Source organism: Echeneis naucrates, chromosome 2, assembly GCF_900963305.1.
Source record: "Echeneis naucrates chromosome 2, fEcheNa1.1, whole genome shotgun sequence".
Taxonomy (NCBI): Eukaryota; Metazoa; Chordata; class Actinopteri; order Carangiformes; family Echeneidae; genus Echeneis; species Echeneis naucrates.
In genome coordinates this window covers 18,393,812-18,419,434 of record NC_042512.1, presented here as the reverse complement: position 1 = coordinate 18,419,434, position 25,623 = coordinate 18,393,812, and the positions used below count along the sequence as shown (strand labels likewise).

Below are 25,623 nucleotides of genomic sequence, written 5' to 3'. Positions count from 1 at the left end.
CTCACAACATTGTTATCTTTTCAGGTTAGCAATGAAAGCCCAGAATCCAGTGCTGGATAGCTTTCTGTCACAATGCCACAGTGTGGAATGAAGCAAAGGTCAACAGTTTCTGTTATATGTGGACGGTGGCATGTAGCATTTTAACTGCCTGGTTATATGTTTTAGATTCCTGATTAATGAGTCCGCCTCAGAATCAGTCTTCTCTGTCACAGAGAAGCAGAGGAGTTGAAGGAAGACCTGAGTTTGATTAACTTTTTTAACTCAAACATTTGAGTTTTTTAGATTTTATTTGTCCATTTCAAGGAGGGAAGATTAGTCCTCACATGCTGATCACAGTGTGAGTTCAGTTCACAAACCATCAACAATATGGTGGAAGACACAGCAGAAAGCGGGGACAGATCAGAGGAGAAGAAAGCGCTTGACCTCAAAATGCTTGCATCTGGACACAATGACGCAGACAACGAGATGTAGAAATGGCTGTCTCTGCCTCTGAGGCACTGGCTTCGTCCAAAGGCCCCCTGTGGAAGCCACTGAGGCCAGAAAGTGGAAATGGGCTGTGATATTCCTGTGTTTCTATGGGTTTATGTCATCGATGAAGCCTGGGGAGTCCTTCATGACACCATATCTTCTCAGCCCCGAGAAGAACTTCACCAAGCAACAGGTGGGTTTCTGCAGGCTCACGTCCATGTGAAAAGCAAAATCCAACCAGTGCAGCTGTCTTCTGAAAGACAGGAATCAAGGAAAGATGACATCTTAACTTCCCTTAGACTGAAAGCTGAAAAGTACAGTTTCACCTTTTGTCCCATGAAGTTAAGCAGTAGTTATGCAGTAGATTTAATGAGCGCGCTGTATGGACCTGGCTGATCCCCTTTCGTGAGGTCAAAGTTGACATTCCTCAAAACTAGGTCAATGTAATAGGTTTGTGAAGGTTTATGACCAAGGAATGGAGGATGAAGGATTTAAATCCTAGCCTGAGTTCATTAGTTTGTTTGCCATTTTGTTGCTGAATTAATTCTGACCTTTGCAGCAAGAGTGCATTTACAAGTTGAATATAATTGGCTTTTGGATTGTCAGTCAGATAAAACAGTTGAAGACATTTTTTAATCTGGCCTCAAGGAAATAAATAAAAAAATATCAGTAATTATAATAATAATGTATGCTCGTATCTAAGCTCTTATGGTTGCTGGGATATTATTTATCACCCAGCCAGGATTAATTATGGAGGAACTCAGAGAGATAAGACCCAGATTTGCTGATCACGCCATAAAATCATCGGTCACATTCACAATCATTGGTGCCAAAGGTCATCAGCCAGGAAAAAAAGTGCTGTCTCTGTAAGAGAAGGCCTGCAACACTGCTGCACTCAGTAGATTACACTTCTTGGTAATCCTGTCTGAGTTTTCATAAAATCGTCCTGTTAGTAGTATCGTTGCTTTGTTCTGTTTTTTCACGTAAATGCATTACCAACAGCATTATGGCTGGTTGACTGACACCTCGAAGTTAAATAAACTGAGTTAGGATTATTCTGAATTATTTCCCAGTCCTGTTTGGGGCTCTAAATTATCCTCCAGGTACAAAATAAAGTTGTGCTTTCATTCCCCTCTCTGATTTCTCACTTTGATCTGAGATTTCGTTTCATTTTGTTGAAATTTCCAGGTGACCAATGAGATCATTCCTGTGCTGACATACTCCTACATGGCAGTGCTGGTGCCGATCTTCCTGCTGACGGATCTTTTGCGCTACAAGCCGGTCTTAATTGTCCAGGGTTTAAGTCACCTGATCATTTGGCTCATCCTGCTCCTGGGCACCAGCCTCTTACAGATGCAGTTGATGGAGTTTTTCTTTGGCATCTCCATGGCCTGCCGTGTGGCCTACTCCTCCTATATCTTCTCTCTGGTCAGCCCAGGACTCTACCAGCGTGTGGCCGGATACTCACGTACCTCAGTCCTCCTGGGTGTATTTACCAGCTCGTCTTGGGTCAGCTCTGCGTGTCTCTGGGCAACATCAGCTACTATATGCTCAACCTTATATCTTTGGGCTTTGTCAGCTTTGGTATGCTACTGTCATTTTGCCTGCCGTGGCCAAAGCGCTCCTTATTTTTCAACCCATTGCGGAATCGAAAGGAGAGGGAACCGGCTGCGTCGGGAGGCACCAAATCAGAACTGGACAAAATGAAGCCGAAAGAGAGCGAGCCGTCCTCTGGTGCGCCCACATGCTCTACATCACGCTGGAAGGATTCTGTCTTTGTGCAAATGCTGCTTGAGGTGGGAAATGTGGTCAGGAGGCCGAACCTGCGGCTCTGGTCCATTTGGTGGATTTTCAACTCCACGGGGTACTACTTGGTGTTATTCTACGTCCACATCCTGTGGAACACAGTCTACCCAGACACCGTGAACAATGGAGGGGTCGAGGCAGCTTCCACCTTACTGAGTGAGATATTTTTTGGTGCTACATTTTCTAGTTAAAAAAAAAAAATCTGCAGGGGGTTTTTGAAGACCAATAACTGGTTTATGCTGCAAGCTCTTTTTGCACACAAAGTCATCAGGTGTTTGCTTCATAGTCATGAGTCCAACTCCCATTGACTGGAAACAAAAACTCTTGAGCTTGCATAATTGATAAACCCTTTCCTCTGAAGTGATGTCATTTTAGATAATAAGTATTAACCCTTTAATCAGCTGGAGGGCGCAAAGGTAGCATCATGTTTAAATAGACCTTGACCGACTATCAGTTTTTGTCCTAATGTTGGTTACTTGGCTGGTTAGTGGCGTTTTGATGTTGAACAGATTCCTGATATTTTTACAATAAAACAAATGTGATTGTAAATTGGGACTTTTACAGCGGAAAAAACGTCTGTAGTATTTGCAAGGTAGTGATGAAGTCCCTGTTTGGCACAGTACATTTCTTTCTTTTAAGCACCAAAATGCATCTTTAGTTTTTAAGTATGAAATTGCACGTCAACCAATTTGAGAGTACTCACTCGCTGTACGCCTTCATCCAGGTGCGATGATGTCCTTCTTGGCGGGCTATGTAAAAGTCCGGTGGAACATCTTCTCTGAGTTGCTGATCGGTGTCATCACGGCGTTGCAGGGGGGTCTCCTGCTCATCATGGGCACCACAAATAACATCTGGGTCTGTTACTTGACCTACGTCCTCTTCAGAGGCTTCTACCAGTTCCTGGTGCCCATTGCCACGTAAGTGCTAAAAAAAAGAGAGAATTTTATATCGTGAATGTATAAAAAAAATGGATTTTGCCAATTCACCTATTGATCTGACTATCTCTGAAGTTTCCAGATTGCCTCGTCACTCACCAGGGAGCTCTGTGCGCTGATGTTCGGTATCAACACCTTCTTGGGGACCATACTGAAGAGCATATTCAACCTGATATTTTCTGACAAGAGGGGTCTGGCTTTGGACGTGCACTCTCAGGTACAACAGTCCTTTCATACCTCAGAAGATACAGTCAGTGTCTCACACTAATAAAATACACAAATACACATTAAACATTTAACAATAAAATGACCAGCTGAAATATTCAGAGAGAAAGTCTGAGGAATAAGACTAAAAGCTCTGAGCTCCTGTAACTGAGATTAGTGGCAGCTACACTGAATTCTGCATTCTTTAGTGAGTAAAAAGAAATGCTTTTTAAGATTTATTCAGCCAAAACAACATGTTGCCTTTATAGCCTGGCCTGAATAAGTAAGTTATTTGTCTGAAATCTTCAACGCTCTGCATCAGTAATTTTCTGCAGGAGAACACGCACGTTGACACTCACCACATGACAGCGTTGCATTTGAGAGAGAAACAGCAGGTTATTAAGATGAGCGCAGTGTTTGTTTATTCAAGATAACACTGGTCACGTAACATCTTCTACTTAATATTTTAAAGATGAGGGAGCAAGTAAACACGTGGAAAATTGTAGAAAACAATCCAATGCTCATCTTCCAGCACCAGTCAGGGTTGACTGCACAACACCTCTTTAGAATCCGACTAACGATTCAGTTTTTGTTTGTTTAATTTATTTTTACAGTTCCGGGTATACTTCATTTACTTCGCCCTCCTTACTGCCGCCTACCTTATCGGTGCTGCTGTGGTCATCATCCGTCACTATAGAAACCAGTCCACGGACGAGGCCCCTCCTACAGAACTCAGTCCTGTGGAGGTGAATTCGGAGGCAGAACCTTTGGCTAACGGCAAAAGTGCCAAAGCTTAATCTCAAGCATTGTCACTTCCTCTGTATTACCCTGTATTCTCCATCCACATACGAGCGTCACCTAGGCCCACGTATTTGTTCAGTAGCTCCTCAGACTCAGCGGGGTCAGCCGTTTTAACCTGCTGTTGTCGATGGAGGGGTTTCCTAAGCCTTAATTACAAAAGTGCCTCATCCTCTTTGAGAGACCAGCCTGACAGGCTGCAGGTGTCTCGTGTCTGCCATCGAATGGAGACTTTTGAGGATCAGATGTGATTTCTTGTAACTGAGACAGAAAAAACATACTACATTTAATTTTTTTGTAAAGCACTAAGTTGCACACTTCAGTTTACTGGAAAACCATCTTGTATACAGTTAGGGAACATTATTGTAATGGCCAAACTTTTTTTTGGTACAGGAAAGAAAACCAATCTGAAGCAGTCACACAGTTGACTATCAGTGTTTGCCCTTCAACATCAAAAGGTTGCAGTTATTGTGTCACAATGAAAATAAATTTAGAAAATGCTTTCTGGCTCAACAAATGTTATCACTGCACTTTTTTTGTTTTTTAAATCATCAACACTCCTATTGCACTTAATGTTACAAGTTGTGTTAAAAAAAAAAAAAATCATTTACCACATCAGTTTTTCTTGATAATCATCTTCACAGCTCACTTTTAAAATCTAACTATCAATAAGTCTTTATGTCAGTTATTATATTATTTTATTTCATAAAAGTCGTAAACATGCAGTTTGCATGCATGTCTATAATGTGATGTGATTCAAATTTTAAAAGATTTCATTGATGCTGCTGGGCTTTTCAAGCTGCTCTTTGAAGGCAAGTTGGAACATAAGCAGCAACATCAAGTTATTTGAAATGATCCTGAAATATTATAACATCACTGAATTAGGTTATGTAGCTACGTAATATTTTTATCTAAAATTCTTTGCTATATTGCTGTTAATTCTCAACTTGTTGCTCATGAGTTTGGCTTAATGTCAGTCAACCAAGAAGGGCTACGCTCCTAAGTTATCTTCAGTTTGGGTCAAAGCATGGCTGCTTGTATATTCATCAGGAAACAAATAGGAAATCACTGAAGAAAAATATTGGACTGTAGTACTACTTGATGCGACAGGTTCTACAATGAAACAGTTAGAATGTAATTAAATATACTTCTCACCGTAAGGGTAAACAAGGGGAGAGAAACTGAGGAAGTTTTTAGGTTTTCTGTTTGTCACGTTAGAAGTTTTGTGTTGAATTACACGCAAAATGTATTGATAATTCTATGGTAACTGAAATAATTGCTGAAAAATGACGGAATGTGAACATGTCTGAACGCTGTACAAAAGATGAACAGACTTTAATCAGATGTTTATTTTGTATCCACGAATAAATGCTCTTTGGTGGATAAAAGAGAGTTCCAAAAAAGTTTTTCAAATCTTGTGCTTCCTTGTCGGTTTTAGTTTGTTCTGGTTGTGACATCCCACCTCCGGTTATTTTAAATAGCTCATTTTATTCAGTAATTTACAACTATTGTGTACAGCTCCTCTTCGGGAGGTATCAAATCCTGTTTGCTGAACTAGATTAACCTAAAGGGTGCGACTTGCAACAACATGAAGAAATTGCATTGCATAATGAGAACCATATCTCATATCTCATAAATAATGAACCTTTTCTCTGATACTGAATTGTGTTAATTTCGAAAATGAAACAGAAAAATTGAACTGGGTTAATATTCGTCTGCGCTGGGTTGATAGATTAAAAGTGAGTTGTTTGGTCAGCTGGATAGACTCTTTTAAGCTTTTGATTTTTATTTGTTTTCCTGCGTCTCTCAGCAGGAGTTCTGGTTTTTCTACTCTTGACTGTTTTCACAGCTGAGCTCTAAGCTCCCGTTTCTCCTTCCTGGTGAATACGGTTTGAAATCTTTTGTAATGGGAAGAAAGAAAAAGGACGCTGGATCTAAGGCACAGTGACGCAAGTGAAAGTTTTGTGTCGTCGTTTGTAGCCTGTGATTCAGCCATCTTAGCTCGAAGGCCCAGTTCCTGACTGGTAGTCATTTGAGTAGGTAATCACTCAGTGGTTCACAGAGTCTCACCAAGAAAGCAGCCAAATTACCAAAACCTTCCACTTGGTTTGTGGAAGAAGAGCAGTAAATAGTTTTGGGGACTCTATATGAAAGAACGTGTGCACTCAGAAAACAGACATAATGAATAAATAAATAAGAATCTACAGGCTTGATGCAAAACAGATCTAAAAGCACGGAGGCTCTTAAATAGGAGACACTGAACTGCTGACTACAATAATCAAACCCTTGTGAATTGCAACTTAGTGAAACGTGTTGACTTGCTGCCCTCAAGTGGCCGAACATGACACCATCTCACTTCAAATTAAGTTAACGTCACTGGAGGAAAACTGTAGAGCCACAAAACAGGAGAAGCTGCAGTTCAGGTGGAGATTCTGTTTATTCTAATAACTACAGCTCGTATAAAACCCCTATCACACATTCTTTGTATTCAACAAACAAATACCTTAAATATGATACACCAGAATGTAACGCTTCCATTTATTTACTGTGTTGGTTAAAAGAGAATTCACAAATATTTGAATTAATGTGAAACTCATTATATTTCATGTGTTTGGATGTGCCAAAAAAAAAAAAAAAATCTTGTACTGTTAGATGCACTGAAATATAACTTTTTCTTAAACTACGAGTGAAAAGGTAAGAATAAGACTGAGGAAAGTTTAAGTGCAAAAACAAATGTTTTTTTACTGCATGCACCAAAAGTGTGTTAGCTGCACAGCCAGTCATTTCAAAACAGGAAACAGTTCACCCACAAAGGTTCAAGAAATAAAAGATTCAGGTTTGCAGAAGTGAAGTGGAAAAAGAACTGATTGAATTTGCCTGACCTTCCAGTTTTGAATACATAACATACATATATACACACAAACAGAAGCTGTTGCTCAAGAGCCAGTCGATGGGTAATGCCTCATACAAACCCTGGATTGTTCATTGTGCTGGCGGCCCAGACCTGACAATGGTGTCCCTTTTCGCCCCCCAGTGTTGTCAGTCCACTTCCTCCCCACAGTTGCAGCTAAACTCTAAATACCGTTCAGCTAATGAATCCCGCCAGACTTGCCTCAGATCATCCTCAGCCTCTGATTTAATGAGCTTGAGGTACCAGCTGGTGTCCATCGCAGGAAAACACACTAAACTGAGTTTCCTGGTATTGTGGAGTGTTTCTCTGCCTCTGGAAGAACCAGATTACTTTTTTTTGTTTTTCAGTTTTATTTAATTCTCATTATTTTCCCTTCTCAGTGCCGTTTTAAAGCTGTGACTGAAAATTCATCCCGGCAGGTGATAGCTTGACAAACCAGTGTTAACTCCAAAAATAACTTTTCAATTAAATACCCCAGCAGCATGTAGTGTCAAAAAAAAAAAAAAAAAACATGCCTTGACTCTGACATTTGGTCAGTTAAGAGGCTTCAGAAGTTGTGAGGGAAATCCACTTGTGTGTGTGTAGTGTAGTTTAACAGCATCAGCAGATTCACTGCTGGATAATTAATCTGCAGTATCACTTTTACCTCCTGTGGACGTAAAAGTCCGTGCACACTTTTGGATTTCCGAAAACCTTTCAGCTTTACTCTGGATCAAAACGTGTTTCAAACCTGACGCAGGAATCTTGATTTGGGCTCACTTGGTGTCTATGTCATTGCTGTTTCCTCTGCCACAACACACAAGGAAAGAAGAGGCATCACACATTGCTGCTAAAAGTCACGGACGTGAATGGAAATGTGCAAAAATTTGATTTATTTCTCGACGAGCAGCAGTTTTTCTCCCCCCCCTCACCTTCTCCTTGTCCCTGCTCTTGATGAGCCTTGATGCCGTTAGCTTCAGCAGCATCTCTCCCTGAATGAGTGATATAAACATCCAGATTTTCAGATCCTGTTTTTTTGCATAACAGCAGAAATTACAAATAAAGAAAGGGGCTGTGGATTCAACTCACGGGGCGTTGAATGCTTCCTCCAGAAGTCTGCCGGGTAAAGTTAAACAAGAAGGGAAGACACATTAATCCGCTGTTACACAAGTTCACAAGATAAAGAATAAATGGGGATAAAAAGGTTAAAATAACTTGAATACTGACCTGCTTCCCAGGCAGGGCATCTACAGGGAGACAATCACAGCAGAGAAAATGTTCAAGTCAGCCAGTCAGCTCATTTAACGACTCGTAGTTAAAGCAGGAAAGAGAAATTTAAATAGTCCTTCATTAGTATTTCATTTAAAATGTTTCAGAGTTGCTCTCTTACCTTTTTCATAGAACCATGACCCTGGAGGAAAACAACAGCGATATTAAAAAACCTCACATAAAATACGGATACATACAAATCAGGATCTGTCAAGAAAATCATTTGTGTGATTAAATGGAGAATTATAATTTTACCTGCTTTCCATCTGTGTATGAGAACCAGCAGCAGTAGGACTGCCAGCAGAGTGATGAAGACTGTGAGCCCTGAGTTAATTTTCAGACCCCCGCTGTTAAAAGAGCCACAACAAGAAAAAGCCTTTCATGGGAACACTTACAGATGAAGGCTTGGAGAAAAAACGGGAATGCTTCATGATAACTCACAAGTGTGAAAAGGGTTGGCGACGGGTTCACTGGTCTCCTGACTGACCGGATTTTTCAGCTCACAGCTGAATGCCGATATGCTTCGACTGCTCTCCTTGGAGATGAGTAATAAGTTATCAATCAGAAATTAAATTGATTACACGATAAATGAAAAAAATCTCTATGAAAATGCACCTTTTCAATGGTGTACTCCTTAGATGAGATCGGCAGCTCCGCGTCATCTGACTTCCATTTGTAGGTAACCATTTCAACCTGCGGTGTTTCCATCACACTTCAACACACACGTGTCCGCGTCACAGGAAGCGGAAAGAGTCGGGACAGGGACGGGGGCTGTTATCGAAGGGGCGATTTTAAACAAGTCAGAAAAACGTTTTCACATTTTTATTTCGTCTTCATGTTGTTGGGTCCACTCACATATGATTTTGAGCTCAACCGGCTTCCCCTTGACACCGTTGATTTGTGGTATGTACACCCCAGAGTGGTTCCGTATCAGGTTCTTGATTGTCACCTCTCCACTTGCAATATTCAGGCTGCAGTGCACTTGAATCACAAACGGGAAGTGTTAGGACTCAACTGACGTCTCACAAATCATTTAAAACTTAACTTTTTGACATTTAGGAGGAAAACAAAACAAGGCACCCAAGAGGTGAGCCGAATGACGCTCGGTGTACCTCGAAAGTGACGATAATACATGACGTCATCATTTTCATCCCACTGGATGGCAATGTTAGGTTCATCCTTCCACTCGATGCTGGTGAAGGGGGGGGGGGAAACACCGACAGGACGGAGGACAACTTCATCACCCTCTTTCTTGTAGATGGTGATATCTGTTAGGACAAAATAAATCTCAGTGTGTCATAAACAGACTCAATTAAATTTTGCTTCATCCAACACATTTATTCTCTTCTACATTTTCTGAAGAGCTCATAATGACAATATTTCAAAAATGAACGTGATGAACTTTGAGGATTGTTGGAATTGTTTTTATTCCTTAGAAACACATTCATTGTATTAATGATTTATTTTTTAATATGTGACCTTGGATTTACTGTGAAGTATCATGGTAGGACTTAAATAATGAAGAAAACTTCTGGACGACAGTTTTCCATTGAAGTATCTCATTAGTGTGTGTCTGGTTATTCTGAATGTCTCTTTATTAGCACTTGATAAAAAATATCAGCAGTGAAATGTTTTCACTGTATCTGAATGTGAAGTTGTTTAACTCTGGGTGGGGCTTTGGATGTGGAGGCACAAAACTGCGACACAATCTGCAATTAATAACATGATCCGCAAAAGACAAGCGACTTCATGCACGCTGCTAATTAGGCCAAAAAAAAAAAAGTTAATTCATCTGCAAACTGCCAGCTGGATGAAACTCACCGGTGCTTGGTGCTCCTGGCCCAGAACAAAACACGGCCAGACGGCCACCATCCACCACAAAGTCGGCCACATTCTCACGTTTCCTCCTTCAAACGTTCAGGAACCGGGCGGAGTCCAAACTGCTTCTGTGCTGCAGCCAGAAAAGACGTCTCAGGTCATGTTGGCTGTGAGATTTAAAAAAAAAAAAGAAGTTAAGTTAGAGCTTGAATGGTTCGTCTTCACAAAAGGGGAAGAGCTGATAGTTTGGAGTGATCGTGAAGTGAAAGTAAATGTCGATGAAAGGCTCAGTCTCCACCCACACTGAGATGGACACTGGGAAATACAGACTTCTTCAATGGGACTCTGAACTACTCACACACCCATTCATGTCTTTAAAATTTATTTTGCTGTAAAAGTCATCATCTTCTTTCATTCATCTGATTGGACATGATTTAGGAATACACACATCACAACACACAAGTCGATTCTCAAAAAATTTGATTTTGTTTGATTTTCAGACTTAAGACCTGGTTCCACTTAACTTTCAAATCCTTTTTTTTTTTTTTTTTATTCAAATATAGTCAATCTTTCAACAGAAAATAATTTACTTTACAATGCAAGGTTTTAGACTGAATTGTGCATTTTTTTTAACCAATAGCAAAAGAACAAACTAGCAAAGAACTTTTTAGAAAACAAAGCTTGCAAGTGCAATTAAAATCAATGCAGTTGGCATATACACAAAAGAATGAAACTGCATCAGGAGGCCGGCGTGTGTGTTTTGTTGTTATGTTATCAACAGATGAATGCGTCATTTGGCCTGCGGGGTGTCCATGGTGGGTGTAGGGAGAGGCTCCAGCTGCAGCCACAGGCCTCCCTCAGCACGCAGGACGAGCTGGGGCAGACGGCGAATGCCTCCGGAGCGGGACCCGAGTTCTGGGTTCTCCCCCGGGGCCAGGCGAAACCTGAGCAGGGTCAGAGCCACGACCACCCGCAGCTCTGCCAGAGCGAATTTCTGACCGATACAGTTCCTGTAAGCGCACACACACACACATTTATTTCTATACTGACACATTCTTAGCTTTTGTTTTCGGCTGAGTCCTAAAGGGTAAGTGAGGACGCTGAACCTGGGGCCTGAAAACGGGATGAAGGCATGAGAAGACCGGTCTGTGTTGGTTGGGTCGAAACGTTGCGGCTCGAAGTCCTAGCAGAGTAAATCAATCAGATGTAACGCGGGAGAACTGCACGACAGCGAAAATGACACACAATCAAGACGATTTCATCAGCTTCTTACGTATGGGTTTGTCCAGACGGTGGGGTTGTGATGTGTTCCATAAATACTGACCAAGCAAATGGTACCTGAGGAACGTTTGAAAGAACAAGATTCAAGATCTTTCTTTGACATGTGGTGCACCCACAGTGAAATGTAAATGCGAGAGTTGAGCTGAGATGAGTTTTTAAACCGAACTACCTAACCTGGCATCTCATTTCCTGTTTTTTTACAAAAATATATTTTCACAAGCACGGCATTTGGTTTCATGTGGTGTTTGAAATAAAAAGAGGAAGAGTTGGAGTTTGTCCCCGTTACCCTGTGGCACTGTGCGGTTTCCTGGCAGAGCCACGTCCTGGGTGTATTTCCTTGTTACGGCCTGCACAGGAGAGTGGAGTCTGAGGCTTTCTCTGATGCACATGGTGGTGAACGTCAGGTTGGCCAGATCGTCCCTGCAGGGAAACAGATAAGCGACTGCATGTGCATACAAAAACGTTTCTGCTTCATCTGAAACTAAATTCAGTTTTCAACCTGTTAAATTAAGATTGCGTGAGTTTTTCTCACCAGTCGATGTTCTGTCCATCTCTTCCTTCCATCAGATCCGTCACTTCCTGCCTGCATTTTTCCTGATAGTCAGGGTGGCGTGCTAAGTTGTACAGTGTCCAGCAAATCGCACTGGCCGTTGTGTCGTGACCTGTGGAAAATGTGGTAGGATTTCATTTTGTCTTTCACAAGCGTGGAATAAAAATCATCTCAGTTTCGTAGAAGCTGCTTTACCTGCAAACATGAAAGTGTTGGCCTCTGCCTGTATCTCCTCATCTGTTAGGCCATGTCCATCCTCATCCTGCACCGCGCAGACAGACACACAAACACACACATCTATCACAGGTCCCTGGGCTTTTAAAGCAGTGCACCCTGTCCCTCCATCTTTATTCGTACCTTTGACAGCAGTATGATGTCCACAAAGTCTTTCTTTCTCCGTGGTGCTTTGGTTTCTGTTTCCCTCTGTTGGCTAATGAGGGCACGGCGCCTCTGAACCACGTCCCTGGTAAACCTGACAATACAAATGTAAAGCACGGTGAAACGTGTTGTATTCTTTTCAATAAATCTTTCTCTGTGATACAATTCAGGCCGTAAAATAAGGCTTCGCTCAAAATCTTAGAATACCATATGATGAAAATAACTAAGCTGACCACATTGTAATTCAATTGAATATAAACTTTGTTTTCATTGTTCTGTGTAAACTATCTCATCAGACTAACTAAATTGGCCAGAGGATCCCATTGGTTTACCTGTGAACAACACTTAAGGCCTCTTTGAATTGCTTTCCTTGCTTTGTTTTCCAGTAAATCCAGTCCCAGTGGTGTAAAAGGTTTTGGCGGCGGTCTATTATCAGGTCACTGAGCTGCACGATGGCTGACACGTACTCGCTGGTTGACCTGGACAGAGAACGGATTCCAAAATGAGGTACAACTCGAGCTGGGTCTCTGTGAAAAACACAGATGAATCAAGCTGCTCACTCCTGGCAGTTGCTGTTGTAGCTGAAGGCACATTTCAGTAAACTGTCCAGTGTCATCAGAGTGACATGGTCAAACATCTCAATGGTGGTCGTGCCGTCAGCCACGAGGCGGCGCCATTTATCCTGAAAGACAGAAACACAGGGAGGCACCAGCAGCAGCATAAATCCACCAGAAACATCAGCATTGACCAGACAACAGAAACAGATGTGTTTCTCACATGCATGGTGTTGGTGGAGGTGTTAAACATGTTGACGTAGTTCTTCAGGATATCAAAATGAAAAGCTGGAGTCAGCAGCCGCCTCTTGCGGGACCAAACCTCCCCGTTGCTGATCAACAGACTTGTCCTGGGACATAAGAGAGAGAGAGAGAGAGTTTTTGAATAACAGTGGAGCTCACCGTCATCGAGTTGGATGACGCAATAAACTTTGAGATGACTTGGCAACTCTGACACTACCTTAAGTTATGAAATACTGACCACAATTCAACTGTGTTACACCAGAGCTGAGCTTTTGAACTCACCGAGCCACGGCCGCAGATGATCGTAGATGAGCTCATCTTTCACTGTAATGTTTGCTTGAAGGAATAATATAAGAATGAGTGAGTTAATATGAATACTGAGTGGAGTGAACAATCTGTTTTCAGCAACTGAGCAAGCAAACCATGTGCCATGAGTAGAGGTTTGACGTAGTCAGGATGGAAGACTCTGACCAGGTGATAGAAAGGACCAATGAACCAGCTGCAGGAGTGTTTGAAGGTTTTCACCAGCTCGTCCACCTCGAGGAGACCTTCCTCTGTGCTCTTCATCTGTGGGGCAACAAATATCAGCGGTTTCTAAAGCAAACTGTGGTATGTTGAGACGTAAAGGCTGCTGATCACAATCTTGTCATAATATTTGAGAAATAGGACTTCCTGTACCACAAAGAACTTCCTGACATTGTTTACAGATCATAAATTGACAAATGTTGCCCCGGCATAACTGACAAATTAGGCTTTTCGTGTGTGTGTGTGTGTGTGTGTGTGTGTGTCCTACCTTGCCCAGGTGGCCTTTCAGCCAGGAGTCCACAGGTGGTTTACTGAAGCAGGAGAGTCTGTGTGTGTACCAGGCGTGGCGAACCAACAGCCGCACTGTCCAAACTGCGACCACGACAGCCAGTCCTGCACAGACCGCATACAGCACCTGGCCGAGCCTGTCCCAGCTGAGGACCAGAGAGAGGACACCCACAAGGAGAGACATTTCCCGGGACAGGTGAGAAACCCAGACTGAGCGGTGTCCAGAGGATGCTCACCGTTGTCTGACAGTGGAAGATTGGTGATGTTGAAACAAGCAGAGGCAACCTGTTCCACCCATCATTACAATAAGTTCAACAGGAAACGGCTGCTGTAACTACGATGAGCGGCAGTGAAGAGGAAGTTTGAACGTATTACGGTAGATGCTCATTCCTGTTTGACAGCAGCTGTAGAACAGAGATGTGACTTCACTGCGTTTGATTACATTTTCTGCTGAGAAGTGTGTGTAACTGTGACGCCAACATTATTTCTAGTCTGATAAATCTGGTATTCTGTCCAATGACAGAGCAGATTCGTTGGTTACCCTTTTATACATTTTGTTCAATTGATAAATCCACAGATATAAACTGAGATAAAGGCTTTTTAAATTTCTGCTTTGTGTTTTGTATCATCAGGGTTAAAAGTATTCTGACACATAAACCAAGGAGCACAAAATATACTTTGGATTACTTCAACACCAAAATATGACAATAAAGACAAAAGAAAAATAAATGTCAGTAACGTGACTAACTTCTGTGTATTCTGTGAGACAACAGAATGATCTCACCTTTTAAAATAAATTGAGAAAACCAAATTCAGGCAGTGGTTTAAAAATCTGCTGCTGTTGCATTGCAGACACAAAATGCCAAAGAAATGAGAAGTAGTGAACACCAAAAAGGAAATTCTCTCAGTGGGCTTTGAATTTCTAATTAAATGAAGCACAACATTCTCTTATTTTAGGTTTTCACAAATCAGGTGTCCCCTTGCTGAACTTTCGAAATAAGAACAAATGCATGAGAGAAATAGAAAACCACGAAGCTCATTGAGTCAGGAGTCTTCAGCTAATTAGCCTTTTCTGTTCGTTGAACGCTGACATGATGCACGAAAATGACAATTAACAAAAATCTGCAAAAGTGCAAAGTAAAAATAATTATTATTATTGGTCAGTCTTACCTGCAAACGTTTCTTTGGGTCAGAAGTCGAGTCGTCGGATGATGACAGCTGGAAGACACAACTTGACCGCACGGTGCTGGTTATTCCCAATTTCTGCCTGAAAGACAAAATAATGGCCAACAAAAGCATTCATTCCACTGGAGGCCATGGCTGCAGGTCACAGGTGCTGGGACTGCCTGTCCACCTCTCCAGTTTTCAACAATAAAACAAATAAACTAACACGAAGTGTCACTAACAATAGAATCCTTCTCAATCAACCCCATTTTGACTAAAAGTGCTTTTTTCCGAGGGGTCCCTGAAGGCCTCAGTGATTAGCTGAGCCACCTGTGACACTAAAAACAGGAAAAGTCCCCAAAATGAAGTTTGTTGTCCTCCAACAGCTGCCTGGTTAAGAAGAGAGGAACTTTCTGTGTGTCTGCATCTGTCAGCTGATGGTAAGTTTAAAAATCATAATTTAACCAAAACTATCCGAGTGATCATCCAACTGTTCATTCATTCAAGTTCAGAAGTCAAAAGGTGCTTTATTCATGAGAAACTTTAAATATTGTTCCCAATATTTCACATATCATGGCTGATTTGTGCATTTGTAGAGCAGTTTAAACAGCAAATTGAAGGAAATATTTTATATATAAAATCTGATATCAAAACTTGAGCATCTGTAATTATCTCGCCTTCTTCTATGAATATTTTATTAGTTTATATGTTTGTAGATCTCTGAATGATCATTTTTTTTACGTACATATGCAAGAAACAGTTAACGCCAGTTAACGGTGATAAAGCACCCGGACACCTCAGAAAAAACTAAAATGATAAATCCATATTTCACTGACAGTTTCTAATTCATCTTCCCGGTCCACATCTTAGAGTGAATGAGATGGCCGAAGGACATGACGGGGTGACGGCTTTGGGACATCAGCGTCTGTCTCGTCTCCCTGCTGCAGCTCCACCCAAACATGGCCACCAACTCCATCTCCCCTGCGGCCCCCCTGGATGAGTGCTGGTCAGCGGGATAAGGACTGTGGAGACCCTCAAACCGGGATGCAGACGAGCGAACTCCCGTCGTCTCATTTCTACGAAGAGCTCTTCTGCAGCAGCCGGACTCCCGGCCCCCTCATGCCTCTGGCCGGGGCCCTCATGAACTCCTCCAGCCCGCACAGCGATGTGGTGAAACAGGGTTACTTGGGCAAAGTGGAGCGAAGCCACAGAAGATATTTTGTCCTGAGAGCGGGAAGTCACACCGGGCCAAGCCGACTGGAATGGTACAAGAGCCAGGAGAAGTTCACAACGATGGAGAAGTCTGCTGGCAAAACTGTGCTGTTTGGGTCGAGCAAACAAGGGTTGGTCCAGGTTTCTCCGTGAACGTATCCAAGTTATCGTTTATTGTGCGCTGAACTGATTCTCTCTCCCCAGGGTGATTTACCTGAGGTGCTGCCTTGGTGTGAGCCGGACTGGCAGCACCAGGAAAGGTCATACGGTGTCGGTGTATGCTCCTGATCAGACCGTGGTGATGGTGGCCGAGGACCAACACAGACAGGACGAGTGGTATCTGGCCATCAAGAAGCTGATGGAGGAAGAGCAGAAGGACGAAGAGCATGGAGAGGTTCTCGATGAAGAGGACGATGGGTACTGCACTCTGCCCCCTGCTGCGTCCTTCAAAGAGGTGAGACACGACTTGATTTTTTTGGATCCTCACAAAAAATACATACGGATACACAAACGGCCTGAAATGAATTTAGAAAGAGACCACACAAACAAAATGTCAGCCTCTGTAGTGACAGCTGGATTAGAAATGTAAAAATTTCACCTTCGTCTAAGGTCTGGCCCGTCTCGGTGAAGCCCAAAGGTCTGGGTCGTTCCAAGTCCCTCACAGGAGAGACCCGGCTCTGCCTCACAGCCACCTCGCTCATCTTGGTCAGACTGGCCACTTCCGATTCGCCGTCAGTCACCATACGCTGCTCAGTGTCCGTCGCTTTGGCCACTTGGATGGCTCGTTCTTCTTGGAGCTCGGCAGGTCGGCACCTGATGGTCCCGGAGAGATCTGGATGGAAGCCAGAGACCAAAGTAATGAAGAGTCCAGGCTGTTTCTGATCTTAGTGCTGCCTTTCTGTTGGACTGTGACCCTTCTCATGATGTCTGTTCTGTTCAGGAATCGCTCAGCAAATTCACGAGGTGGTTCGGGAGACGGTGCGAGCACTAAAAGCTCTTCCCGACTTCAGACCGCTCACCGACCTCCAACCACAGCCTGCCTCAGGCACTTCTGCCTGTCAAAGCGCAGCAGACCAAATACAGAGAGAGATGGTTCATGTGAAGTCACCTGCTTCTCTCCTGGCTCCCGGAACCACTGACGTCCAGACGAGTCCAACACCCTGCCAACTGGATAAAAACGGAGAGCCTCACCTCACATCTCAGCCCTTTTAGACTTCCTCCGGCTGTGGGCTATATGGACATGAGAAGGAAGCCCTGCTGCGTTGCGCCTGCAGGACGGACACCTTGGAGCTGGGAGAGGAGGAGGAGGAGGAGGAGGAGGAACCGCAGGGGTACATGATGATGTCTCCACAAGTCAGCCACAGTCCATCTGGGCTGCCTCAGGATGACTATGAGACCATGGTGAGCCCAAAAAGGCCGCATGCCGCCCTCACTTCCTCCTCCTCGTCTTCCCTCCGACATCATTCAGCAGGTTAGTGAAGCGGGGAGAAAAATGATTGATGCTTCAGGCGTAAACTGCCGCAGTTGTCTCAGTCTACACCCCTTTCAGTAGCTTAGTCAGCAGATCTGGACTAACTGCAAACTCACATAAATTACAAATTAAAAAAAAAGAAGACAGAAGTAATGAGACATTATGACTGCACTGTCTGACTTCTGTTCCTTTCAGCTCCATGTCTGACAGCAACTCTCCCGTTCACCCGTCACAATCGTCACACCAATGAGTGCCACAAAGTCGCACTGGCTGGTGACCTCAGTCCAACAATCAGAATCGGCTGCAACGGCTCGACCACTGGATGATGATGATGATGGTGATGATGCAGAGCAGGAGCAGAAGTCAGTTGAGTGCATGTGTCTTTCTGAGCAGGCGGCTTCTCCTCCCGTGGAGAGCTGTAACGGGTCTGACCTGATGCCTCCATTTCTCACGAGTGGACCCATCTTCACCAGGCCAGTCCAACCAAGTCCAAACTCGGATACAAGCCAGTGCAGTCGACTCAAGCTGCACCAGAGCAGTCAGCTGCCAGAAGATGTCTGCTGACGTCCTGTCTGCCCTTTTGTCTCCAAGCAGAGGATGGATCCTGAGCGTTTGTCATTATTTTTATTCTGGTGCAGCAGGTAATGTAAGCAGGCATGCAGACCTGAGCTCTCATCAGGTCACCGAAAGGACTGATGTGTCCTTTGGGGAAGAAAAGGTTCCCACAAACAAAAAAAACAAAACTGACGAAGGAATAATTAAGGATTTCAGTGTTGCTGGTGTTTCTAGATATATTTGTGTGGTCTATACACTGAACGCTGTGTGTTTGGTTAGAAAAAAAAAAGTAGTTTTTGTTTTTTGACAATTTATTTTTCTAGCAATGCACTTAATGTGTTTAGCTTATTCTTGTCTTGTAGCGTCAACCTTGGAATTTTGGGCCTAAACTTCCACTTTAAAGATGTTTCACTGTCATATGAGCTAATTAAAACAATAAAGTCATGAATGCACACTTTCTTTATTCCTTTCTTGATAACATTGACACAAGTACATGCGTCTCAGATAAGATTTGTTGACATGCTGTCTTTCATTATTTTCAAATACTGCCTATTTATAAGGAGCTACACTGTCTATGCTGTGTACTGAAGCTACCCGTTTAGCTTCAGTACTTTTGTTCAACATAATTAGATTTTTTATATATATATAGATGTGTATGTGTGTGTGTGTGGTGTGTGCGCGATGTATTTAACAAAAAAAAAGCTTGAGCCAGAAAACGAAACGAACGAAAGCTCATGCATGTTAACGCATTCTGAAAATGAAGTTCTTCATTCACAGAACAAATTCAAATGTCTCTATGAAGTGTAAAAGGTTGATTTCATGTGTTGTACTTCCTCTGTTGCTGAGCTTTAGATGTTTCAGTGCGGCTGTCTATGTCCTCTGTAGGTCCGGCTTGCTCCCTGATGGGTGACATCGGTCTCTGACGTCCTATTCTGGATCTTTTTCCCAGAGCTTCTTACTCTTCAGCACCATGCACTGTTGGATCACACAGAAAAAGTCAGGCATGTTTTCTTTTCCTCTTTGTGATAATTTGTCTGAGAATGAAATGATTTGTGTCTGAGAAAGTTATGAAGAATACTTCCTCACAAAAAACAAAAAACAAAACAAAGAGCTCCTGATTTTGCATGTTTGGCATTTCACCTTTTACATGGAAGCTTTTGCCTCCTTGCAGAGTCTCATCAAACTGAGCAGCATAACTTCATGTTTGGGGACTCACCAGTCGCAGCAGCGTCAGCAGGCCTGACAGCAACGCCACAGAGAACATGATGACCATGAAGGTTGTTTTCTCTGCAGCCTTCGAGGTGATGCATTCAATCTTGTGACAACAGATTGCGTTGCTGGCAACGTAACTGGCAGATTGGGAGAAGCCGAAAATCAAAGCCTGCCCGTTGCAAATCCCGCCTGGAGACAGAGAAAGGTAAAAACAATCCGTCAATTCTCATACAAGCTAACTTTTTCAGATTAATGACGTGATACTCTGAACTGTGAGGACCGTTGCCTGACTCACCTCCAGAAGAACCAAAGATTTGATCAAATGAACATCTCATTAACTACCTTATCTTTCTGAATGAATGTCGACCAAGTAGCAGAGGAAAATCAGACCAGGAGCCAGAATGAGAAGAACGTGGAGATGAAATGAATGTAATGAATATCAGATCTAAAAGAAAACAGAACTCTTCTTCGTAAATATTAGATCACAATCATTGGAAGGTTAACACCGATACCTGCAGTGTCCAGTCATTTGGCAAAGAGAAGCGCTGAAATTGATTGAACACAACGTTTTCACAGAGTGGTTGTTATCTGCTCAGTCTTCATGCCAGACCGGCTGCACTGCTGCCGAACCAACTAAAAAATGGGAGGACGGTTTTACCTGAGACACAAGAAACCCAGAGATAATTCTCACTTGATCTGCTTGAGTAGCATGTAACAATCAAATCCTCTCCAATGTTGACTGTACTCAGTTTTCATATATGAACACGATGGTGTATTATGTAACCTTGCTAGATTTAATCACAGTATTTCCTTTGTTTTCCTTTCAGTGCCGCAGGGCCAGCAGCTGACTGAGGGAACTCTCCTCGACCTCCGACCTCAGCTGAAGGTTCACTGTGCGGTGTGCGTCTTCCCGCCTTGACCTGGCTCTCAGCACCACACTCAGCACGAGGGAGATGATGGGAGAAGATGCTGTAAACATTATAACCACGCACGGGGCGTGGGACAGTCAACTGTGTCAAAACACTGAGGCCCTTTGCATCGATAGAGGCCTCGACTGCACACAACAAATGCAACCTGCAATGGAAACACAATTAAGTGCCTTAAGTAAGTCCGTTTTTGTCTGCATATGAAACTAGTGTGAAGCCCATTAAGATTTAATATTCTTCCATTCTTGGATATATCTTTGAGGTAATTACATTTTTTTGTAAATGTCTGCATACGTCTCACCTCGACCAGTCTGACAGAACCCATGCAGACCAGGTACGCCCCAAGAGTGTGACCTTTGACCCCATCATCGCGTGTCGTCTTGTCCAAAAGGGAATAGAGCAGCTGTTACTCTTTTATTTTTTGTCCTTTATTTGGCAGTTGTTCAATGAATGGTTACCGAGTAGTGTCGCCTGGGACTGCCACTTGAAGAGCAGGCTTCTCAGGAAATCTGGTTTTCAAACTGATCGCTGTCTGTGCTGTTATGAGAAAGGGTAAGAAGTGGACAGCACACATCTCCATCACTCAATAGACAAACGCACAACATTTAGTGACAGGGAAGGATTCAGCCTGTGGAAGTCGTGTGTATGTGAACATCAGTTCATGATGGCATGAGTCCAGTTTACATGCCTGGAATTTCCTCTTTCCTGGAAACTTTTCCCACTCTGAGCAGGACATGACTTTCTAATTTACTGAAGGACAAACCTACACAGTAAGAACATTCTGAAAATCAGACCCAGACAACTGTGGTTGTCTAGTTTGTGCCTTCAAACAGTAGAACTATGGATTTAAAACAGAATACAGCAGAATCAAACTCTCAGCTTCGTTCAAGTCGAGTCTTTATTGTCCATGTGACCCACGTGGTTTTACAAATAAAGCATACAGTGATTGGGGAAAAAAAAATTAAAAGCACAAAACTACTTTCTAAAAAAGCTCATCACAAGTCCTACAATAAAACCCCACAGCCTTGTTTCTACCACTGGTTATATTTTTTAAGTTATGCTAGAGCAGAGATGAATTCACATCCTACCCTCCGCCAGCTGGAAACATCTTCTGTTCCTTTCTTTGGTGAAGAGTGATCACTACAGCCTCTGAAGAAATGTTCTTCTGCTGCCTGATTGGAAATCCTGCCTCTGGGGGGGGGCCACAACTTGTTGAGAAATCAGCTCTTGACATTGCATCTGGTTTTCCTTAAATTTTATCTACTTTGTTTTAATGTTCATGAAAAATCCAATTAAAGACGAAAACAGCCAAAAACAACAGAATAATAATTATAATACATGATATGACAAAATATATTCATCTATCTGATAGGTGTGATTTTGTTTCTAAAAGGTTTATATATTTTATTATTCTCAAAAGTGAGAATATTCATTTTTTAACTGCTTCTTTGAGTTTTTCATCAAAAGGAAAAAGAAAAGAGAAGGAGCGCGATGACTCTGCACGTCGTTGACAGTCGGTGGCTTGAAACAGCAGCAGGAGACTGGAAGCTTCCCTTTGTAGATGATTTTCTCCTTGAAACAAGCTCGTGTTGTGCTGAATGTCTGAGACAGGAGGAACCGCTGGGGCTGCCTGAGTCCAGTCCAACAGCTCAGTGAGCTGGATCAATAGACGGGGTTCAAGTCCTGAGACTGCTGGTTCCTTTTTGACCTGCAATACACCATGAAGACGTTTAAAGGCTCCAGCGAAGATCCTCAGCCCAGCAGGGGGAGTAGCTCGGTCAGATAGAAGACTGATTTGGCCTCCATACACCATGAAGACACTGAATGGTCTCGGGGTTGGATAGCTCAGTGTGTATTCATGCTGGCTATAGAACCTGCTGGTTATGGGTTCAATTCCCACAAGTGTAAGTGCTAAGTCTGGAGGAGTCAGGTCACTGGGACCTGGGGAGAGTAACCATCCCCCCCACGCCCTGAGTTTGGGTGCCGATACAGTAGAATTTAGCTTAGATGGGGGGCTTTTAGGGGGTTGTTGGGTTCTCGCGGCAGCGACGTTAAAGTGCTCGTCCGCTCATAGTCAGGAGGGGTGGGGGGGTTGTGGAGGGGGGGCTGAGAACCCACCCGGCAGCGACGTTAAAGTCGCTCGTCCGGTCATAATGTGTCGGTGCCTGAGCAGGGATGAGGTCTCCTGAACCTCCAATAGAGTAGAAATAGGACCCAACCCCTTTTACAAGTCCAGATCCATCATTTAAAAAAAAAAAAAAAAAAACATTCTTTGGGGCTGGAGTTGAACCCACAACCTTCCAAAGTCCAAACAACCAGCCATCTGACTAAGCTAACCATCCTGACTGAGTCTGGAGCTCCGGGTGTATTTGACTTTTTACTTTACATGTCAGTGTGCAAAAATAAATTGACACTGTTGGGATTCGAACCTTCAACCTCAAGGACTCCAACCAGTCACATTACAAGCTGAGCAACCAGGTCAGACAGCTTACAAATGGTTTTTGAGTCTATGGAATCTGGTTTTGTTCACTGAGCCTGAAAACTGAAGTAGAAGGCGGGGGTGTTTGGCTGAGCAGCTGCATGACGCTATTCTGATTCTAGCATGAAAAAAATCTAATTTCATCTTAAGTGAGACTTCAGTTTGCATCTCCGGGACGAGTTTAGAGGACATGGAGTAAAAGTAATGTAGAGTGAGCCATCAGCACTCGTTGACTGTTCGATATGCTGCATTAAAATGTCACGAAGACAGACTGAGGCGCTCTGCTTCGTGTTTCCTTTAAAGGAAATGTGATTCAGTGAAAGGCTCCTGATGGATCTTCTTCCCTGGCAGCTTGCACAGCTGTTAAGCTGAGCCGTCCTCAGCTTTCAAACTCTTTCTTTGTTTAGATATGTCTTCCAGAGGACACCACAGCAGTAGAAGTGAATTTGGCCTTCATATGTTTCTGACCGAGTCAAATTGTGACAGAAAAGTTAGAAATTCTCATCGGGATCATCGCACGTGGAATAAAGATTTAATATCATTTACAAAAGTCCAGCGAAAGCTTCAGAATTCAAAAGGAACATTACAGAAGAAATTCCATTCTATTTTATATAAATAAGTTACTTTGACAAGCAGTCTTGAAAGGTAGAAAGTGAAGAATATTCAAGTGTTACAGTTGTTTTCTGTTCAGAAATGTTGAACCTGCTGCGTTTCTCTCACCGAGGTCGGCTCAGAATCACCGCAGGAGTGCACGTGTTTCTGTGTTGTGATCAGTTTACCTTTTAAACCCCGGATCTGTCAAACATGCACAGAAGCTGGATAAGTGTGACACACAAAAGGCCCCACAAACGGCATCCGGCTGATTTCACACTGTGACTTGTTGCTTGGGTCAGTAAAATGTTTCCCTGGAGGAGGAGAAGAAGAAGAGAGAGGGGAACACAATGAGATGACGTCTGAAGTCCACACTGAGCTGATGCTGTCTGGGAACGCTCTCCTACAGCAGCTCCTCTCCGGCTCAGTCCTCCTTCAGGTTGTCGATCAGCTCCTGTGTCTGCTGGGCCAGCCGCCTCCTCTCAGCCTGCTGCCTCTTCAGGGCCTCCTCTGCTCTCTTGCTCTGGTAGATCTTCACCCCGGCGAAGGCCAAACATAGCAGCAGTGTCTTCAGGGCCAGGATGTACAGGAGGACGGGGACATTGTCCAGAGCCTGAGGACAGACAGACAGACAGTCATGGAGGAGATGGAGGAGGAGGAGGGAGGCACTGACAGGCCTCAGCTGTTTTGGGGGGGTTAATTTGGTCACACAGGAGGAGGGGAGGGGGCAGCTACACACCAGGTCCACCATGTGAACTGCTCTGAGGCCAGCCTCATGAATTAAACTGATCGCTGGCCGTTTTCTGCACACACTCATCCAGATGAAGCAGCTCGGACTCTTTTTTTTCTGCTCCAGCTCAAACTCACCACGACAGGTGACGCGACACGTGTTTAGCAGCGTTAGCACGAAGCTAAGAGCCGAGAACGACGGAAGTCGACGAGTTCCGGGACAATCAAAAGATTCTCTGATGAGGGAAATGTTAGAAACGACTCTTAAATAACAACATTTAAGATTAATTACCTTCCAGTTGATCATTTTCTCTCCGTCGTGTTGATTCCTCCGACGCTCAGCTCGTCTCCTAAGGCGGGGCTTGTACTCAAGGACCAATCAAATTGCAGGATTCTGTGACGTACTTGTGTTGCGTTCAAGGAACTCGGAAAAAAACAGTTTTTTACTGAACACGAACAGACTAAAAAACGAAAAACTTTAAAGAAAAGAAAAATAAAAATGGATTCTGGTCATTTCTGGTAAACAAGGGCTGATATATTTTAATTATTCCTTATTTTGACAACGCAGCAATTAAAAGAAGCGAAATATTCAAATTCACAGTGTTCATTTTATTTCTTCAGTAATTCGTGACCAGTAAAAAAGTTCGTCATTGAACTTTATTTTATTCTGCCATCTTTTTTGATTTTCTATTTATACCTCCAAAACTGGACACTGATATATTATCTATTTGTCCAACAAAGAATAAAGAATTGGAAAAAACAAATCAACACCGAGCTCTGAAGCTTTTTTCTCCCCTTCATTTATATTTTAATTGATGGAATTATTAGTGTTTTAAAAATAATTTCTGACGATAGTTTGCACTTCCGGTTCCTTTTATCATTTTTATTACTCTTACTATTATTATTATCTCCCATTTCCTCTGCTGCCAATAAAACCAGCTGTATTATTAACTACTGTTTATATGGATATAAATATAAATATTTGTTTTCTCAAATAGCTGGACACGAATAAAATAGTTTGTTCATAAAAAAGCTTCCCGCCTACTCCGCATGCGTAGTCACGGTGGCCGAGAGGTTAAGGCGTTGGACTCGAAATCCAATGGGGTTTCCCCGCACAGGTTCGAATCCTGTTCGTGACGAGGCTTTCTTATTGCTGTCCTCCACATTTTACATCAAATATGTCCGAAGTTTAACCCAACAGAGCAACAGCAGCGAGGCTTGATGCTTTTAGAGCAGATAAAGAGATTTTATTCACTGCTGAGCTGAGGTTTCCTCGG

General features: G+C 43.0%; 2 protein-coding genes, 2 long non-coding RNA genes, 1 other non-coding gene and 2 pseudogenes across 6 annotated transcripts; 3 read left to right on the top strand and 4 right to left on the bottom strand.

Moving 5' to 3' along the window:
* Window positions 1-366: 366 nt before the first annotated feature.
* LOC115052683 (folate transporter 1-like) lies at window positions 367-4,750 on the top strand (annotated as a pseudogene).
* A 1,879-nt stretch (window positions 4,751-6,629) lies between these two features.
* On the bottom strand, window positions 6,630-8,345 carry LOC115052704 (uncharacterized). Its single transcript, XR_003841384.1, has 4 exons — window positions 8,329-8,345; window positions 8,191-8,217; window positions 8,034-8,093; window positions 6,630-7,908 (listed from the first exon to the last, which is right to left on the bottom strand). It is a non-coding gene; the product is annotated as an uncharacterized LOC115052704 (long non-coding RNA).
* A 717-nt stretch (window positions 8,346-9,062) lies between these two features.
* Window positions 9,063-9,636, bottom strand: LOC115052699 (uncharacterized). The gene is made up of 3 exons (XR_003841383.1): window positions 9,483-9,636; window positions 9,226-9,351; window positions 9,063-9,141 (listed from the first exon to the last, which is right to left on the bottom strand). It is a non-coding gene; the product is annotated as an uncharacterized LOC115052699 (long non-coding RNA).
* A 1,324-nt stretch (window positions 9,637-10,960) lies between these two features.
* Window positions 10,961-14,363, bottom strand: LOC115053354 (docosahexaenoic acid omega-hydroxylase CYP4F3-like). Its single transcript, XM_029517990.1, has 13 exons — window positions 13,988-14,363; window positions 13,617-13,761; window positions 13,473-13,530; window positions 13,175-13,301; window positions 12,958-13,079; window positions 12,730-12,876; window positions 12,377-12,491; window positions 12,215-12,281; window positions 12,002-12,131; window positions 11,756-11,889; window positions 11,462-11,526; window positions 11,295-11,371; window positions 10,961-11,198 (listed from the first exon to the last, which is right to left on the bottom strand). The coding sequence occupies exons 1-13, from the start codon at window positions 14,189-14,191 to the stop codon at window positions 10,979-10,981; spliced, it is 1,611 nt and encodes a 536-aa protein (XP_029373850.1). The 5' UTR covers window positions 14,192-14,363; the 3' UTR covers window positions 10,961-10,978.
* A 1,751-nt stretch (window positions 14,364-16,114) lies between these two features.
* Window positions 16,115-18,418, top strand: LOC115050661 (insulin receptor substrate 2-B-like; annotated as a pseudogene).
* Window positions 18,419-21,955: 3,537 nt separating this feature from the next.
* smim11 (small integral membrane protein 11) lies at window positions 21,956-24,708 on the bottom strand. Of its 2 annotated transcripts, XR_003841656.1 has the most exons (4): window positions 24,639-24,708; window positions 24,025-24,230; window positions 23,806-23,931; window positions 21,956-22,255 (listed from the first exon to the last, which is right to left on the bottom strand). XR_003841656.1 is itself a non-coding variant. In XM_029520574.1 (3 exons), exons 1-2 carry the CDS (start codon window positions 24,651-24,653, stop codon window positions 24,042-24,044), a joined length of 204 nt encoding a protein of 67 aa, XP_029376434.1. In that variant the 5' UTR covers window positions 24,654-24,708; the 3' UTR covers window positions 23,642-23,931; window positions 24,025-24,041. The 2 variants fall into 2 exon arrangements, 1 of the variants encoding a protein (XP_029376434.1); XM_029520574.1 differs by lacking the exon at window positions 21,956-22,255 and having other exon boundaries at window positions 23,642-23,931.
* A 695-nt stretch (window positions 24,709-25,403) lies between these two features.
* trnas-cga (transfer RNA serine (anticodon CGA)) lies at window positions 25,404-25,485 on the top strand. Its single transcript has one exon. It is a non-coding gene; the product is annotated as a tRNA-Ser (tRNA).
* The last annotated feature ends 138 nt before the right edge of the window (window positions 25,486-25,623 follow it).

Bases quoted from the DNA above. Each gene is read 5' to 3' on its own strand.
- LOC115053354 (XM_029517990.1), bottom strand. From the start codon at position 14,191: ATGTCTCTCCTTGTGGGTGTCCTCTCTCTGGTCCTCAGCTGGGACAGG. The intron at 12,877-12,957 runs GTGAGCAGCTTG...TTCTCTGTCCAG, and splicing joins TACAACAGCAACTGCCAGGA to GTCAACCAGCGAGTACGTGT. The intron at 11,890-12,001 runs GTGAGAAAAACT...GTTTCCCTGCAG, and splicing joins GATGGACAGAACATCGACTG to GGACGATCTGGCCAACCTGA.